The 18960-nt window shown below is 50.2% G+C and overlaps 1 protein-coding gene across 5 annotated transcripts in view; it reads left to right on the top strand.

Moving 5' to 3' along the window:
• Mamld1 (mastermind like domain containing 1) overlaps nt 1-17594 on the top strand; it is a 113887-nt gene extending 96293 nt beyond the window's left edge. For 4 of the 5 annotated variants that reach the window (XM_074062194.1, XM_074062191.1, XM_074062193.1 and 1 more), the window contains 2 exons: nt 12901-12985; nt 15468-17594. In XM_074062194.1, coding sequence (XP_073918295.1) covers nt 12901-12985; nt 15468-16537 — 1155 coding nt within the window. In that variant the 3' untranslated portion in view covers nt 16538-17594. Of the gene's footprint in view, nt 1-7058; nt 7306-12900; nt 12986-15467 lie in introns of all 5 variants that reach the window. The other variant, XM_074062195.1, reaches the window with a different exon arrangement.
• Nucleotides 17595-18960: the final 1366 nt, after the last annotated feature.

The raw sequence follows: 18960 nt of genomic DNA, 5'->3' as shown, positions 1-18960 counted from the left end.
GGAGAAAATTGTTCCCTCTACATTTTTGGTACAAATGAATCTAGGCAGCCAAGTGCTCCTTTGTGTCTGTTTGCATCTACCAAAAAGTAGGTATCATTACGGAGTTAGGTATTCAAGAAATGCATTAGGAGAAGTGCCTGTGAAGGATAAACAAAGAACAGAAAAAGAAGGTGAGAAAAGTCTCAGCCAGGTGCAGGTGGTCTGTGATGATTGGGAGACAGCAGGAGAATTGGATAAGAAAAGACTAGGACAGAAATGCAGTTCCAAGAAAGGTTTGGCCAGGCCAATGAACAGTTCATGCGCCAAAGTCATCCATTAGAGGAATTGTGCACGTCACAGGAATGGGCCTGAATTACTATAATATCACCATGTTCAGTCGTTGGTTAAGAATGCAACCCATGCCAAATGCATTGGCAGTGATGGATCCAAGGGGTGGTTGCTGGAGGCTCACAATCCATTATGTGCTCCATGGTAGGGGATCTGAGCCACCACTGGCATGGCTACCACATCCTTCCTTTGATAGTTGTGGTCTACAGTTATGAGGCATTGCCCTTCGTAGCCATGTTGCTTTCGGCAAGTCATGTAACTTTTCTGAGCCTCAGAATCTGAATCTGAATCTCTGGCATACACTAGACAGATAGAGGAATAGAGGTGTGCATGGCAGGGGTGGGAGGTGGTATACTGACTACTTTGGAAAGCAAAGCCAAGGCTATCTTGATTGGTTTGTCGCCAGACTGCTTCTTTGTTTTTTCATTGAATGTTTGGATTGTTGGCTTTTTCCCCTTCCCCTTGTTTATTCAATTCTCCCTCTGACCTTAGTTCTAAGAAAACAATCCCCTATAAATTTGCAAAAATTTAAAAAGAACTAGCTGGCAGACTTTAGTTTCCATACTAGCATCTAAAGATTGTTAGGACTTCAAAGTGGGGCAGACTGGACAGACAAAAGTTATTTAAGAAGTAAGCAAGTTGAATGTTTGGTTTCTTAATTGCTCTGCAAGGAGTCTAAGTTTTGTCTGTTTTATTTCTTAATTGTCTTAGTATCACAGAATCCGAGAATGAATAATGAAAGAGACCTTGGAAGTTAGCTAGTTCAACTATATCCTAAAAGGGGATAATAGAGCAATATCTCTAAAGAATAGAGATGCAAAACTCTTCAACAAAATACTAACGTGCTAAATCCAACAACAAATAGCAAGGATTATATACTTTGACCGAGTGGAATTTATCCCAGGAATGCAAGGCTGGTTCAACCTATGAAAATCAGTGTATTACACCAGACTGACAGAATAATGAGCAATAAAACACATGATCTTCTCAATAGATATAAGGGGGAAAGAGACTTTCAAAAATCACACAGCCAATGGTAAAGCCCAGATTAAAACTCAGATCACCTCAGAAGGTGTAGGCAAGAGGATAATGAGTTCAAGTTCAACCTGGAAAATATAGCAAGACCCTGTCTGAAGAAAAAACAGAAACAAAAATGGGCAAGCAAAATATCAGGTCACCTGGCTTCCAGGCCCTTGAGGGTATGGATAGAAGGCAGACCCAGCCCTTGCCATTGTGTATATTGCACTGTGCCCTTTACTGAGGACTTTCTTTTTGTTCTTTCATGCTGTCCTAACAATAGCCCCATGCATGGACTCTGTTATTGTCCCTACTTTCTATATAAGAAAACCAAGGCTTAGAAAGGTAATACCACTTGCCTGAGGTCACACAGTTGCCAAGTACATGGAGAAGCTAAGCCTAGACCCCATCACCTGCCTCTGTGTATTTTCAGTGTCCTTCCATGCTCCCCTCATTGGTTGGCACCACAAGATTAACATGGTTATCACAGTTCTCAGATCACCTACTGCCAAGCCCAGTAGGTGGGCTTTCTGCTATATGCATATGTGAGTGCCCTCCATCCTCTCTATGGGAAGAGCCCTCTCTCCTGTGTCAGTGTGTGACAAGTCTCAGAGTCCAGGCTGTTGACCTTGGTATCATTTAGATATGTTAATAATGACTAAAATATCTGTATAAGGACTGGCAGGCCATAAAGAAGCAAGCAGCACTGGGAAACTGGAGGTCAAATGGCAAGGAGGTGGAGGGAGGTGGGCAGAAGAGAGGAATGAGGCTCTTCTTTGTCCATGGAGAAGCTGGGTATCAAGCTGACTTGGCTTCTGTCAGAGTCTGCCCCAGCGAGAGCTATTGGTCCCTGTTGGGACAACACAAAAGAAACGGGTAGTCAAGAGAAAGAGATACAGTGGGGGCAGGACTCAGAAAGTTAGTCCCTTTCTGGGCTCAGGCCTGGGCATCTCAGATGGAACTATGCCAAGAGTCTGCCTCCTCCAGGGTGTGTATCACAGGGCTAGTACTGGACCCCTGAGGAATCTTCCCAGTCAATATTAGGGAGGTTGCATTCCGAATGATCAGCTGTTTGAGATTGCACTGCTGTCACTATCAAGGACAGTGGGGACAGCATGCCAGACTCTCTGACCCTGAAGGGCTCCTAGAGCATTTAGATCGGAGCCACAAAGAAGGAGGCTTGGCACTGGCTACTATCCCTCCATCTGGTTCACCATAAAGGATCCTCCACTTCATCCATTCTGCTCTCCTAGTACTAATATGAGCCTCCAAAAGCCTCTGCTCACTCTTCCAAAACCCAGTCTGAGGATGTCCACCCTAAAGTGAGGTGCAGAGGCTGCAGGCCACTTTCAGGAGCACACCCCTGGGGCGAAGATGGAGCAGCAGTGGCTTTCCTAACACCAGCCTGTGGAACTCAGACATGCAGCATGCCCTAGTTACTCTCAGTGAGAAACAAAGAGGCCAATGTAGTGTGGAACACTCTCCTTTCAGCTCTTGGCCTTTGCTTCTCATATGGATCCATTTTCACTGGACCAAGCATCAAAGCTGAGTATCCTAACCTCACCCTTCTTCTCTCCTGGCTCTCAGACCTGCCTTGGGATAAATGGGTTGTACCCCCGAGCCCTGGACTAGGTATGAGGAATGGGGAGTTCTTTCATGTGGGGCAAGGCCCTTTCCTGGATGAGCCTCAGTATCCCCATTATGTTAGTCAGCTTTCCATTACTGTGATAAATGCCTGAGATAAATCAACTTATAAAGAGAGGTTTATTTTGGCTCACAGTTTTAGGGTTTCAGTTTATGACTGATTGGTTCCATTGCTTTGGACCTGTGGAAGCACAGTACATCATGGCAGGAGTGCGTGGTGGAGGAAGTCCTTCCACCTTGTGGCCAGCCACAAAAATGAGAAAGAGGAAAAGGTAGGTGTCCCACAGTCTTCTTTGGGGACACATTCCCAATGACCTAAAACTTCCCACTATGTGCCACCACCTCTTGCTTGTAACACATGGACCTGTAGAAACATTCCAGATCCAAACTGTAGCACCCACCTACCTAGTGGAGAGTTGGTGGCAGCCAATGTTTCTGAGAAGGTGGGTCCCAGGGTTTTATGCCCAAAGACTGAGTCTCTGCCAAGCATTAGCAACAGCTGGTCTAGGTAACTCATTCTGTCAGACTGTGTTTAACTTGCTTGGTGATCTGGAGCACACGGTGGAGCCTCTCCTTCATCTACAGAGAATGAAGACCTGAGTAGAAAAGTTAGAAAAGTATTTGGGAGATGGGAAGAAGGCAGAGGGGGAGACCTTCACTGGCAGGAGGGCAGAGAAGGATAAGCTAGAAAGGGAGGAGATGACACAGGTGGCCATAAGAGAGGGGTAGCTGCAACGAGCTGCTTGAGTGTCTATGTGGACACACTCTGGGGGAAGAAGGCAGAGCTCCACATCCCTGGGCCTGGAAGGGTGGCATTCCTGACAAGAACTGAGAGAGCCAGAGCTGGTACCAGGCAAGTTCTCAATGTCCTGCTGAGCGTGCTGAGCTAGGGTTTGCTGCCTTGAACTCCAACCCCCTGCTCCTGGAGCAGCTCCAGAAGACCTGTGATTTATAACAGAAGAGACAAGTCAATAGGTCCCAAATTCCTAAACTCCTTTGGCATAGCACCATATTTTCTATTGTCATGATTCCTGTTTACTCTAAAGAAAATCTTTTTTGAAATACATGCTATACGTGCAGAAGACAATATAAAACCAATACAATCCAAACCAATACAACAGTAAAACCAACTCCCACATAACCCATCAGCCAGCCTCTCCTTGGGGCTGGGTGGTCAATTACCCTGGTCAACCTTTTTTTTCCTTTTTGAGATGGAGCTCTCACTATGTTGTCTGGTGTGGCCTCGAACTCCTGGGCTCAGGCTATCCTCTTGCCTCAGCTGGGACTACAGTGGTGTACCACTGTGCCTGGATAGGTCTATCCACTTTTCAGCTTCATAAATTACATGTTTCTATCTCTTCTCCAGTCTCCCTGTCCTGGTAGGATTTTGACTTTAAAGACAAAACAAAATATAAGCCCTTACTGTAGTTTTAATGAGGCTTTGGGATGGAATGAATTTAGATGCATGTGTTAAATCTGCTGTCTAAATCCGGAAGTCTCCAAAGGAAATCCTGCCTCTCCCTTCCTCGGTTGCCTGAACGTGACAGTCAGTTGGGTGGCTCCTTTGGAACCCCAGGACCTACCAGTAGTGCTTACTGTACCCTGCAAGAAGACACTGAGGGACGTTGAGGCTGGAAGGGGAGATGAGGTGTGCCTCAGCATAAGTGTAAGAGTCTGGATTTGAGCATTCCTCCATCTTGAGCGCCTTTAGTGTTTGCTATTAAACACCTGGAGTTTTCAAAAAATCAGACCCAGGTTCAACTTCCAGCTCTGTCATTTACTTACCGTGTGTCTTTGAGCCAGTTGCCACCAGGAAAGAAAAGTATGACGTTCAGTCTCAACTCCGACTGGGAGCTTTGTGGCTAATGGGCATGGGTTTTGTGCCTTTTATTTAATTAGGAAGTTTATCACACACCCTATAAGTGTGGGACCTAGTCTGTTGGTGTGATAGGGCAGCTTAATTTCATCTTGTACCTGGTGACCACATGGGTCTGCTCCGCTTAATGAGTGGCTCCAGGTTCATTCTTCAGTGTGCTGCCCATACTGCTGGGGCATCTTGGAAGTGATCTTGTGACCTATGCCGATGCTCACCGGGGCGGGGCGGGGGGGGGGGGGTTCCCGTTTCTTAACCCATCACTAATATCTGACAAGTCACACAAAGCTACCAGGGATTCTTGAGCAAAAGTTTAAAAACAGCTTTCATTCTCTACCACCGAGCTCCATTCAGTGCTATTGAATGTGTCATCATCGAGCAGGACGGTCAGCAGAACCAAGGAATATTTGCATATTGGGATTTTTAAAATGCCAGTGCGGCCTATAAAATAGTGTTTGGAATTATCAAGGTGCTAAGTATGCAGGGAAAAAGCCACATTTCGACTCCTGTCCCATGCAGGTGACCTTGCTCCAAGGACACATGGGAGCCTGATGAAATGAAGCTACAGATGTGGTAGATCTCGGCTCTGCACTAATGAGCCAGGTCGGGGGCAGGGGCAGGGGGTGGGGACACTGAACCCTATGTGTTTACTACAAAAACCATCAGAATGGCAAAAAAAAGTGTCTGGATTGGATGTATGTGTCATTTCTGTAACTCTCCAAGAAGTTAGGTTGTCTTCTTATTGCATTTTAAAATATTTATAACTTGTTCTTAAAAATTTGTGACACCTTGCCTGTACTTTTTTTGATTGTCACATTATAACAGTTTTCCATTTCAAAGCTTTTCTTCATATGGAAAGTTAGTGACTGAATACACACACACATACACACCATGGCCTTGGGAATGAAGCATACCTGGGTGTGCATCCTGCTCTGCTACTAACTAGCTGTGTGACTTTGGGCAACTTAGTTAACCTCTCTGGACCTCAGCGTCCTCATCTGTAAAATAAGGACTGTGATAGCCCTGACCTCCTAGACAGCTGTTTGTAAGAATTGCATGAGACCAAGTAGGTAAAGCACTTGAATTAGTCCCTGGAGCATAGAAAGTGCTCAATAAATTCGATGGTGGCAGTTCTTCTTGTTATTTCAGATAATGTACTCAAACGTAGTGGAGGGAGTAGCATCCATTGGAAAGATTTGCCCACAGCAGGTGTTAACACGTGTTTACTGCAGTGAATTGAATTGAATCCAGCTGTTTAGCTTAGATTTGGGAGACAAGTACTTCCCTTCTCCTGGGAGGTTTGGTGGACACAGTTGCTCACTTGCAGCTCAGGTATTAAGAGCATGAGGCACTGGTCCATGTGTAAGAACAAGTGCTCCTCACACAGGCCTCCCCCATTCTTTTGGATGCCACTGTTGCCACACACGTGTGTGCTCCTTGGGGTGTCAAGGCTTCTGGGTGTCTCGTTTGAGTTTTAAAGCCCTTGCTGACATGGATATGAAGTATACAGTTATTTTAATTGCCTTGGCTGAAAGAATTGGGTCACACATTCAATATGCCCCATGCTGGAGAAATCCCTGTCTTGTAAAGCATGGCGGCAAGGGAGCTCCCACCCACACAAGTCATGACACCTTGAGGCCCTGGCAGGGGCAGGGTCAAGTGCAGGAGGACCACAGCTCAGGGCTTGCTGTTGGCAGATGGTTTTGCCCTCAGACTCTTCAGCATGTCTACACACTCAGGCCTCCAAACCAGCTTCAAGTTGTGTGCTCTTGTTGCTGGGGTGACAGTGGGCATGGGGAGGGATCGGAGTGGGTCAAAAGTCATTGCTGGTGAACCAGCAATCTGACAGAATTTTATTCCCATTTTCAACGAGACAGTGGTTGCTCAAGGCAGGGGATTCTTCACATGGAATCCATTCGTGGGTGTTAAGTGCTCCAAAAAAACATCCCTCCAGTTAGATGTAAAATGCTGGTGCTCTGGGGAGGGGGAGACACACCAAGTGCCTTAAACTGCTTCTCAAAGGAGTCTGTGACCCAAGACAAGCCAAAAAAGCTATTTGGTTCTTCTTCCCCAAGCCAGTTGGTGTATATAACCACAACCCCCAGATGGCCCAAGTAGGTGGTCAGGGCAGTGACAAAATCAGTCAGAACCATTTCATGGCCACACAGCTGATGGATTGTTCAATCGGTTGTTGTAGACTCATGTAGACAAAGCCTGCAAGCTTGGGGAAGCCAGGCCCCCCCAGGTCAGCCTCGGGCGACAGCCCCCATCCCGCCAGGCCCTGGGGAGTGAGTCCTTCCTGCCCGGCAGCTCCTTTGCTCATGAGCTGGCCCGAGTCACCTCCTCGTACAGCACCTCAGAGGCAGCGCCCTGGGGCGGCTGGGATCCGAAGGCCTGGAGGCAGGTGCCTGCTCCTCTACTGCCTAGCTGCGACGCCGCTGCAGGTAAGTCACTTCTCCCTGAGCCTCGCTTTCCTCATCTGTCAACCGGGGCGCAGTCCCCTGCTCAGCCTGCCCGCCTGCCTCACAGGGTTGTTGGGAGGAGCTCAGGAGGTGACAGTTCCAAAGCCAGGCCTTTTGCAAGCCATCATAAGGCTCTGGACACCTGCAAGTGGTCCCTAGTGTTCTCTGGCCCGGCTAGGCTCTATCTTCTTAGCATTTTTGGCAAGCAAACAAGCAAGCAAGCAAATGTCTCCAGGCACCTCGACCTCGCCTCCCGGGAAATGAGTGGGGAGATTGCCTAGGATGTAGTTGCTCCTCCCCCCCCCGTCACACACCTTCCGGCACCCCACTTCCCTACTCACCTGCCTGTCCCTGCAGCCACACTGGGAGCCTGCACCCACCAATCCCCCAGCTGATGCCTGCCTGTTTGATACCTAGGGGGTGCCCAGGACTGCCTCCCCTACCAGGAGTCTGCCATGGGTCCTGCGCCCCGCAGTATTCTTTGAGCCCTGCACCCTGGAGTTGGGAAGCTGGATTGCCCCACTGGAGGACTGGCAGACGGAGAGGGCAGGCAGAAGGCATCCGAGCTGAGCCTGTCCGAGGTGGCTGTGGTTTGGATCAGTCTCTAGATTCTTGAGTCTAGAAGGAATGGCATGGTATGGCCCAGTCACGTTAGCGGCCAAGAGAGTACGATGATGGAGCCCATCCTTGGCAGAGAGCTTCATTTGGGTCGCAGAGTTGTTGTTCTGGTGCACAAAGCATCAGTGTGCACAGGATGTCTGCTCTCTCTGTAGAGCAAGCTGGAGAAATGAGCATTTGCTAAGTGATAGTGATCAGAAGAAGATGGTCATCAAGCCGAAAGGCCTCCCGGAATTCGGGCCTTTAATGGAAATTCTGCTTTGGTACATACAGCCTTGTTCTCTTTTCTCCTGCCTGCCCTGGCCTGGAAGAACAAGCAGTGCTTTCCATTCAAGGGCTATTGATTTCTCTCTCCCCTGGAGTCGCACCACTCCTCAGCTGTTCCCTGTTTAGCTGAAACCAGAAGAATCATGACCAGGCCAAAGTTGCCAGGGACACAGAGTTAGCAAAACGGATGGAGACGTGCGCTCAGGGCCCTGCCCTGGCCTCAGAACCCACTAATGAGAGGATCCCAGCTGGTGCACAACTCCCATTCCCTACCTCATTATCTCTCTGGTCCAGCCAGTGCATTTCCCCAGTGCTGAGGGTAGGGCTGAGCCGAGGCTCCCTACCACCTGGGGGGGCTTTGAGAGGCAGGCCTGGCATTCCCTGAATGCGTCCTCTTAGCACCTTGTCACTGCAGCCTGTGAGTCAGAGTGACACAGAGCATCCAGGCACCATGGGGGGTGGGGAGGGAAGAAAGACACTGATTTCCTCTGCCAAAAATCATTCCCGGCCTTTAAACCAAGCCGAGATGGGACCAGCCAGCCCTGAAACCACCATGACTGAGGAGGCAGAATATTTCTCACAGTGATGGGCCTGGATAAAGACAGCAAGTGGAGGATAGAAAGGGTGGCCCACACTGAGCTCTGCTGCTAGCTTTCGATGGCATTTATTTTGTGAGGCTCTCAGTGATAGCTTCTGATCAGTTTGAACCCAAGAGCAGCACAATTACTGAGGCTCAGCAGCTCCTGCACCATTGTGCAGAAAGGCAAGGAAAGATCTCAGCCGGCCAACACTGCCCCACAGTTTGCCTGACGTAGAGAATGGCACAGCGGCTTCCACTTCCCTCGGGATCCTGACGTGACCCGAGGGTTCTGCCAGGGTCTGCCCACTCACCATCCCTTCACCCTGCCATGTTGTCTTGCACATGATCTTTGACTGATTTACTTGTGTTTTGTCAGTCCCCATCTAGTGTAAGCTCCATGATAGACTAACAATAAGGGTTTGTCTGTTGACTGATAGAGACCGGCTGGGCTTAACGAAAGTCCTAGCTTCCCATCAGGCAGGTAGATTGAGGGGCCCCAGAGCCATAAGGGTAAGTCACTTGTTTCCAATTCTGGCTTCCAAAATCTGCAAAAAAGGTGCTTTTCCTTGTGGAGTAATAAACAAACCCAGGCTAGAGCTTGGTAACCTTTGGGCAGATAGCTGAGCGCCTTCTGCCCCATGGCACCCTTGCTCTGTTGTGGGAGCACTCACAGGGCAGTGTCTGCTGCCCAAGGAGGCGGAGTTGCCTTCTACGGGAAAATAACCTTCCCCTCTCTCTCTTCTGTGCTCCCCTTCCTCTCTTCCTCTCTTTCTCCTCTCTCTTCCCACCTCCTCTGTCTCCCTCCCTTCCTCCATCACAGGCCATGTTACCGTCCTCTAGAGGACCATGTAATGAGTGACTTTTGTCTGAATCAGGCTGAAACCCAGGAACTTTTTTGGGACACCTGTCCAATTCCTGCTGCTCCCCAGCCTTCTGCCCCCACCACCACCCCCCCGCCCCACATTTGAGAGTTGGAGAGTCCCCAACTCCGATTAAGTGTTGAATTGGTAATGACTTCTACAGGGGTGAGCTGGAAGTATCCACATGATTGCTCAGGAGGGGGCAGGCATTAGCACATGGTAGCTGCTAGGTGAAGCCAATGCAGTGGTTGGCCTAGTCCATTGGCAAGCCCTGTGCTGGCTCCATGGTACCAGTAGGCAGTAGCTGGATTCAAGTGGGTCTCAGGCCTTTTGCCTTCTCTCTCCTCTTGGCACACAAGTTGAGGCATTAACCTTTCTGTGGGCCACCAGAGACAGGTGGGGTGTCAGGAGGGGTTAGAACTCCTGGGCATCAGCAGGAAGCTTCCAGAAAGGCAGCCCAGGACCTGTCTGTGAATGTGGCTCAAGTGGGGCTAGGAGAGGGTGTGTGAGAGGAAGATCAGGGGGCCACAGTTCTCTGATACTTCCTGCTGGCCCCAACACTTGGACTAGAGAAACACACTTGGACTCACACAGGGCCTGCCTGTCAGTGTCCCTGGCATAATAGGATTGAGTGCCATGGCAATTATAACCCTAGAAAACTGAGTCGTTCGATGACCTCTCCATAACTTTGCTTATAAAGAGCCACACGTCCTGAGATGTCCTTCACACGAGGACAGAAAGAGAGTGTACCATCACTAAGCAGCATTTTCAGCCACCATTTCCTCTCCTAGTCACTGAAACCATTTGTCATTTCCTGTTTTCTCCATTTTCCAACGATTCTAATTGTCAGTGTCAAAAGGCAACAACTGTTTTCTTGGGTCTTATCTTTAGAGCACATTGATTTAGAACAAAGGATGGGCGCCTGTCTGCAAAACAAAGGAAGCCGCCTCCTCGGGAGGCCTGGAGAGAATGCCTGGCTCCCTCTGCCAGGGACAACAGGACCCACCAGGGTGGGAGCAGAGAAGTGGCCATGCCCCTGGACACCCGAGTGGAGTAAAGAGCCCATGGGGTCCTGTAGAGAGGACCACCAGCACTGCGGGCCAGGCAAGGGTGCTGACCAGATTACCCCTCAGACTCTGGATGCTGTGCAGTGTGAGCCTCTCTGGACAAAGACTCCTCCTCCTATTTGTCCCTATGAACCTGGCCTGGGTGTGAAGTGTTTTCTTTCATCTGGCCAGCAGTACCCAGGGCCTCCATCCTCTGAATCCAGCCCTAGGCCAGCCTTCCCTTTTTCCCATGCCACTAGGCACTTTCTCTGTACATCCTTCCCTTTGCACTTTTCTTCCATCCCCTGCTCTTTCTTTGATCATACTCTCTAGCCTGTCCCCGGCCCTGGCCCCCATACAACTGTGATCCTTGAACCTAATGGGGCAGCCAGTGGGGATGGAGGTAGGGTAAGGGTGGACCAAATGGTCACACAGGAACTGGTTTCCAGAGGTGTCAGGCCTGAGGGGCCAAAGCACTGGTCTACAGTTATGAGGCATTGCCCTTCGTAGCCATGTTGCTTTCGGCAAGTCATGTAACTTTTCTGAGCCTCAGGTATCACACCAGTAAGCTGGAGACTGTAGGTCTGTCCTGATGTCCTCAGGCTAGTATAAGGGTTAGAGGGGAGACAGAAGTTAGAGGCTGCCTTCTGAAATGCTCACCCACCCACAGCATCTTGGGCAGATCAGATGGTGTGGCCTGGGGTAGTCAATTGACCCTATTTGCCTCCATTGCCAGATGAGGGGAAATAAGGGTTGGAGAGCCCTCAGGACGTAAGCATACCCTGCCCACCCCGCCAGCACTTCAGCAGGAAGAGGGCAGCTGTGTAGGTCAGCTGAGAAACAGCCCCTCCCTCCACCCCTACCCAGCAGCCCCAGGGCAGGAGGAGGAAGAGCTAGGACAGGAAGCAGCCTAAGGGCGGGATGGAAAAGCAAGCCCAGTCTGGGGAAATGGCTTCTGGTGTAGTCTTCCCAGGGCCATGTGTTTGTCCTCTCTGCCTTGGCAGGAACCAAGGCCAGGAGCTGCTGCCAGGCCCACAGGCCCGGCACACTCCCAAGCACTAGCCTTCCTCCCGCCCTCTCCCTCTCCCTCTCCCCTGCCAGTCACCGAGGCAGAGGAGGGCTGCCCAGAACCCTAGTGGAAAAGCAGGCACTGCACGGGCAGCCCCCTCTTGTATGGTCAAGTCTACTGGCCTCTGGGGGCATGGGCCAGAACATGGCCTGCAGGCATGGCAACAGAGAGGGTGAACACCAGACTGAGTCAGACCTGCAGTGACCTAACCCTGACCAGCTGAGGACCTCAGAGACAGGTGTGCCTTCTCTGGCCTTGGGGCCTTCTCACCTGACTGTGTTCTTCCCTTGGCCCCATGAGCTGATCCCAGATTGAGTGCTGGGACTGAGGCCCTGAAGTGTTGCTCCTCCCCCTACCCACCCTGCCAGCTCTGAGATGAGACAGGAAGCTCCTTCCCATTGTCCAGGCTGCACCCAGTCAGGAGAAGGAAGGGAAGTTGGCAGTGTGTCTGTCTGACCATATGACCATCCAGCTGTTAGTGCCAGGACCGCCTGGAGCAAGCTTCCATCATTTCCCCGTGACACTCACCACCAAATAGCCCAGAACTTGCTCTGCTCCAGCCCCAGCGTCCCTGGCCTGCCCAGTATTGCCTTGTCTGGATAACTTGAAGTCCAGTTCCTACTTCCATTACTTACCAGCCTCTGAACGCAGCTAGTTTGTCTAGGTCTCCAGAGACTGGCATGCCCCAGATACCTACTAGCACTGTGGGGCATGGTCTAGCCAAGGCAGAGTAGCACAGGACTGTCACCTCCCTCCTTCTCTGTACTCTGCTTCTAATAATGCAGCCTAATGTTACATTTGGTTTTTGATGACCGCATCTCACTTGCTGACCCATCCTGAGCAGACAGATACCTGAAATGCCTCCGTCTCTTTCTATGTGCTCTTGTTATTAAGCTGTCTCTCCTGCCCATCCTATGCTGTTGCAGTTGGTTTTCTTAACCCAGGTGTAAAGCCTACTTTTATTTATATCTGTGGAATTCTTGCTCAGGAGGGTGGGGCATGCATGCGAGTGTGTGTTGGTGTGTTCACTCATGCTTTTGCTGCACCAAAGCCAAGCCCTAGGTACCCACACAGCAATCCGAGGCTAATAATTCTTGGTAGCTGTAATCTAACATGTCTTTTCCATCTTCTATTTAGCAAGAGAAGCAGAGATCAGGTCTTATGGCAATGACCCCTAAACAGCAGAGTGTGCATATCGCCCAGCAGATGAGTCAATTTCAAGGTAAGCAGTTAAGATCAATATTCTCAAAGCGGCCAGCGAGGGGAGAATTAATTTTCAAGTAGACAGTTTACTATCTGTGGTCCAAAAGCACTGAGGGAGAGGGGAGGTGTGAAAGTCGGTTACACAGGTCCCAGTTTGGGGCTCTCACGTAGCAGTTCAACCCACCTGTAAGAGTAAGATCCCAATTGAAAGTCTGGTCTTTTGTTTTACTTTTTTGTTTTGTTTTTATTATTTATTTTTTATTAGCATTGTGATATTTCCATGTGTGCTTACAACATCTTAGATTCAGCCCTCCCACAGTTCTCCCTCTGTCCCCTCCCCCTTCCTAGAACAATTTCAACAAGTTTCATTATTGTATTTTCATGTATGAATACAAAATCCATCAACCATATTCACCCTCATTCTCCCTTTCCTTATGCCCTCCCTCCCCCAGTGGTAACCACCCCTGGAAAAGACCTGTTTTACCCTCCTGTCCCTCATTTTTTTGAAAGTGTGTATTGCTAGTCCAAGGGGGTTTTGCCTTGGCACTTCAGACATGTATATATCATGCTTTAATCAGATCCACCCCTCCATCACTTACTCTTCTCTGTCACCCTGCTCCCCCACCATTAAACAACTTGTAGTGTGTTATGTTATATTACACTCATAGATGATTGGGATGCTTCAATATTTTTCATTCTCTAACATTTTCTTTCCCTCTCCCACTTCCTGTACCCTCAGACAGGAGGTCTGGTCTTAATGATTCCAAAATGACTTTAATTCAAGAGATTGATTAAACTCAGACTCCTTAAAGCCACTGTTCTCAATGAGAGGGATCAGGCCCATGGGGACTGCCACACCACCAGAGTTCTAATCCTGCCTTTCCTCCTCCCAAACACACATTCATATAGGCTGGAGATACCTTCCATTCCTAGTGGGTTCTGGGCTGTCTGGAGGTGTGAGGAATGAAAAAGGGGTTGGGTCACTCCACCTCAGAGACTCTACATCGGGGGCTCCCAGCACCTCCACAGATAACAGGGATTCCTATCCTACTATGAATGTGGATGACAAAAACCAAATTTAAAAACTGGACGTGGCCCCTACTTCATGGAGCTTACAGACTAACCAGGGAAACCCACGTTAAGCTGTCCTTGGAACAGTGGGTGAGATTGAAGCAAGCCAGCTGATGCACTGGTCCACTAGCCTTCAGACTGGTGGTCAGCATCTTCATTTGAGCCCAATGCCATGTCCACATCGTTGTTCATACATTCCTATGCAAAAACTCTTGTCTGTTTGGGCCTGATACTTGCTATGTCTGTGTCCTACCTGCCCAAGACTTAAGCTCCAGAAAGGCCAGTGGCCTCAGAGGGTTAGCCTTAGGAAGTTTGGCTATAACCTAGCCCCAAACCATCAATGCACCTTGCTCACAAAAGAACCTACACATAGTTACAAGAAAAAAACTCCATTCGCAGCTGTGTGTATAGACCGTGGGGTGGGTCAGACAGACCAGGGCTGGCAGCTCCTGCCTGGCTCCTACTTGACCCTGGGAAAACTGTATGACTGCCACATACCTCAGGCTCCATTCCACAAAAGTACCAGTAGATACCAGCCACAGTGGACTTTCATGAGGATGAGCGAACCCACCAACCTTAAGCACCTAGGACACCTTCCTTCTTCTGCTCCTGTCTCTCCACCACAGTCACTCCAGAGTTCAGGGGGGTAGGAATGTTCACTCTTAGATTCCAGCCTTTACAAAGGTACCCACTGCACTCCAAAGCCACAAATGTGGGGGTCTCAGATCTGGGTTCAGAGGCTGTCTAGGCTGTGGGAGCACAGAGGCGACCAGAAGACTTATCTCTACTTCTCACCCCACTTTTTGGTGGAGAAGCTGAGGCAAGCTATGCCCTCTGCAGTGTGAGAGGCTGAGCCATCTTCCCCAGCCTTCCTCTCTCCCCTCTTCCCTTCCTTCCTTCCTTCCCTCCTTCCCTCCTTCCTTCCTTCCTTCCTTCCTCCTTTTCTCCCTCCCTCCCTTCCTTCTTTTTCTCCCTTCCTCCCTCCCTGCCCTTCCTTCCTCCTTCCCTCTCTCCCTTCTTTTCTTTTTCCTCCTACAAAATATGCACCATCTGTCAAGGCATGAACAGTGCCTGGATACAGACCCCTGAGGATAAAAGCAGACACAGCCTCTGGCCTCATGGAGCTTCCAATCTACTTTAAAAGGTGGACAGATCCACTCGTTTTTCAAGTCCAACATGGTCTACTTTTGGTAGGGGTGCTGTGAGCACAGACCTGAGAGGTCTGGGAGGGCTTCCCAGAAGACCTGCATTCCAGGCTAAGGGCAGAGAAATGAAGGCAGTTCAGAAGAATGGGGAGGGGGGCAGAGGATGCTTGGTAAGGAGCCCAGAGCAGGAGATGGGGTACACCCTGGACCTGTACTCTCATGCAATGGGCAAAGCCTAAGCTGAAGATATCTTTGAAACTGACCCCCATGTCTCTCTTTCTGTAGCCGTCCAAGAACAAGTCACCTCCAAGTGTAGCCAGACCAAGGTGAGCCCCCCATCCAGCGAGTATATAATGCCACCCACCAGGCACCAGAACCACGAGGTCATGGACCTGACCTCCCCGACTCTGAGGAAGCAGCAAGGAACACTCATCTCTGGCCCCCAGTTTCCCATAGCCTGTGGCTTCGGCCATAACACCCTGGACAGTCTTGCCTCTGCCTGCCAGCATCCACAGAGTCCCAAGGTTACCCTTCCAGGAGTGTCCCTGCCCAGCCCCCTGGGCAGCCAGCCCCTGAGTCCCCACCAGCTCAGACTACCCGGTGTGCCAAGGATGCCCATGGAGTTCAACAATGCTGCTTGGGTGGTGGCGGCAGCAGCGGCAACCATAGCGGTTTCCAGCCGAGCAAATGATAGTATTTGGCAGCATTTTGGTAGCAATCCCATCGTTGCCGAGGCACCCGTGAGGGTGCCCTCAGCAGCCCTCGCATTCCCAGCTCAGAAGGCAGGGGTACACCCCAGCCAGGTGGCCCCAGGAGTCAGTCCTGGCCAGAAAGTGAGTATTGCCCTGACGAACCTCAGCTTCAGCCTGATGGGCAATCAGAACCTCCAGCAGAGTCCGGTGCGGGGCCCCGTGCCTGTGCTGAGCGCCACCAAGTCCCTCCAGCAGGGAACGGCCAGCTTCTCTCCCATGAGTCCCATTCAGGCCATTGAGCCGCCAAGCTATGTGGCCATTGCCACTGCAGCCACTGCTGCCTCTGCCGTGGCTGCCAGCCAGTCCCCGGGTCCATTCAGCAGAATGGATATGCCCCCTGAGCTGCCACCTGATAACTTCTTGCCCCAGGCTCGGCCCCCACTAAGTGGTCTGATCTCACCACCTGACTGCAGCGAGGTGGATTTCATCCATGTTCTCTTGAAAAACCCCGGTGTGGGCCCAGATGAAGACTGGGTGTGCAACTTGAGGCTGATTGATGACATTTTAGAGCAGCCCAGAACACTGGTCAACTTATCCAGGGTTCTGGGGAGTTTTAAATCAGAGCAGGATGTCCATAGAAACCCCCATGTTGATGTGGCCTGAAGCCATGGCAATTCACAGCTGGCCCCAGACAGCCACCCTTGGCTCCTCATTACAATTTGAGTTAGTATTGGCCCTGCCCATCCCCCTCTCTACCTGAGACACAACGGAAAGCTGGCGATTTTTCAAGCTACTTGTACATATTTGAAAATTTTGTAAATGGTTTTCCTAAACATTAATGACAGAAGTATTTATACTTGGTTTTGTGACTTTGTAAATAAAGTGACGGCTTTGGTTTCAATAGAGTTGTGTTTATTACGCACTGTTTTGTGTTTACTATGCATTGTTATAATACGCAGACTGTGTTGTTCGCCCCAGTGATACCTTGTTAAGCCAGGTGGATGAGTCACTATGGTCTTGATGTAATGAGCCACGTGGATGTGACCAAGGGGTGTTGTGCAGACTGACAAATGCCAAATAGAAAAACACTTGGTCAGTAATTTCCATTTTCACTAAAAGTTATAGCACCTGGTGTGACTCTTAATCTCTTTTGCGAAGCTTTCGGTGTCCGCTGGCTCCTCCCGGTGATCATCCCTGGCAGAAGCCTTTGCGTTGTGAAGCGCCCTTCAGAGACACTGCTGGGAGGCTGAGAGTGTCCTTCAGATTTGGGAAAGGGGCACAGATGGCTTGTACTCTGAGCCCTGTCTTAGGTGCTGTCCACCTGGAGGAACTAGAGCTAGAGCTCCCTCCCTTTGTCCTTCAGATGGAGAGAAAGCCCCAGCTTGTCGCAGCTTCAGTGCACGTGGCAAGGCCTAAAGTCTCCTTTCAAGTTCTTCAGCATTCATTTCAATGTGAGGCTCTGTGGTTTGGGGGAAATGTCTGTAAACATTAACAGTTGATTTGGGGTTTGTCTTTGATGATTTCTATCTGCAATTATTGTCATGTATATTTAAGTGTCTGTTACAGAACACCCACACCCACTGTCCTATAAACTTTTCTCACTGTCCAGACTTTGTGTAACCATATTTTACTGCCACCTCATATTTCGCTTCTACATTTGAAATCTGGCATCTGTTCCGAGCCAGTGCGGCTTTTTTTCCTTTGTTCTGTAATAAACAGCCAGGAGAAAAGTGCCTCTATGTTTTCATTTTTCCAGGGAGCATTCAGTACCAAGTCAGCTAAGCCTGCCAGTGTCTTTGGTCCCTCAGATGCTGCAATGAAAGCAGAGGGGTGACAAAGTTGGGTAATTCGTGCTGCTACCCATTTTACAAAAGCTGAAATACAGGAGAGGTGGCCAGGAAAACCATCCTGTGCTGGGGGCAGGAGCAGGGAGACCTGCTCTGGGAATCCGGACTCTCCACACACCATCCTCTTGGCCCATGTCTAAGCCCATGCGTGCAACCCTGGAATATGGAGAGTGAGTCCAGATGGAATTGAGCTTGGTACCTTGTCAACTTGATATCTGGATACGGCCCCAGAAATCAAGGGAGATGATGCAGACAAATGAGCCAGAGAAGAACAGCAAAAGCTTCAACTTCGGGACTCTAGTAGTCCACTGAGAGTGTGGCACACACAGTTAGAGATCCAGTTCTTGGGGAATCACACAGAGTGGCTGGCCGGGGCAGGGAGGGTCACTTTGAGGCAAGTGACATGTGGGCTGCATGTAGAAATGTCCCCCGCACTTCACAGATAGCCACAAGACCTAGTAATGCAGTCAGGCAGCTGAGCACCCCAGCAGTGTGTGGAAAGAAGAGTCTCCTCGCCTCCCTTCCCCCTGCCTCTGTCCCAAAGCCTGGGCTTCCCTCAAGCCTGCCTATTCTCAGGAGCCAGGAGAGCTCATCAGGGGGATGCAGGGGGAAGGTCAAAGTTGGCTGGCCACTCCAGTGGAAAGGGAGAGGCATTATGAGAGCCCACCCCCTCCCAAGGAGTCCTATCCCCTGGAGGCCTAGGTTGGCCCCTTTAAATCTTGACCTGCTGCCCAATCCTAGCAGTCACAAAGGTGGGGAAGGAGCTGGTTGGAACACACACACACAGCTGAAGCAACAGTTGGGATCAGATATAGTCAGAATGTGCTCTGGGGTGGTCCTGTCACGTCCAGCACAGCCTAAGAATGCTCTCGAAAGATGGACACACCCAGCACTCAGTGGCTGTGACTAAGGGCAAAGATTCCAGGGGCAGAAGCAGCATCCCCAGTCAGTAGGCCAGAGGGAGGGTCAAGGAAATCGTTAGTACCTGAAGGCCCCTCCTGCTTCTTGCCAAGCTCTCCTCCTAGGTCCAGGTAGTGTGTACCACAGGTGTCCTACAGCCAGTCACCACGCCCTGTGAGTATTGTCTCTCTGCCTCAAGTGCCCTGTCCAAGCAGACCCCAGCTTCCCCTCAAGGCCATCCTGGAGTTCTGGGCCCAGCTGGCCTTTCCCTCTCTCTCAGTGGGCCAAGGGGCAGCAAGGTTGCATGCCAGGAGGTACACTGACCCTTTGCCAGCTCTG

This window comes from Castor canadensis, chromosome X (assembly GCF_047511655.1).
Source record: "Castor canadensis chromosome X, mCasCan1.hap1v2, whole genome shotgun sequence".
In the NCBI taxonomy this organism is placed as follows: domain Eukaryota; kingdom Metazoa; phylum Chordata; class Mammalia; order Rodentia; family Castoridae; genus Castor; species Castor canadensis.
Note: the sequence above shows the minus strand (reverse complement) of the source record. Positions and strands in the feature narration are given on the sequence as shown.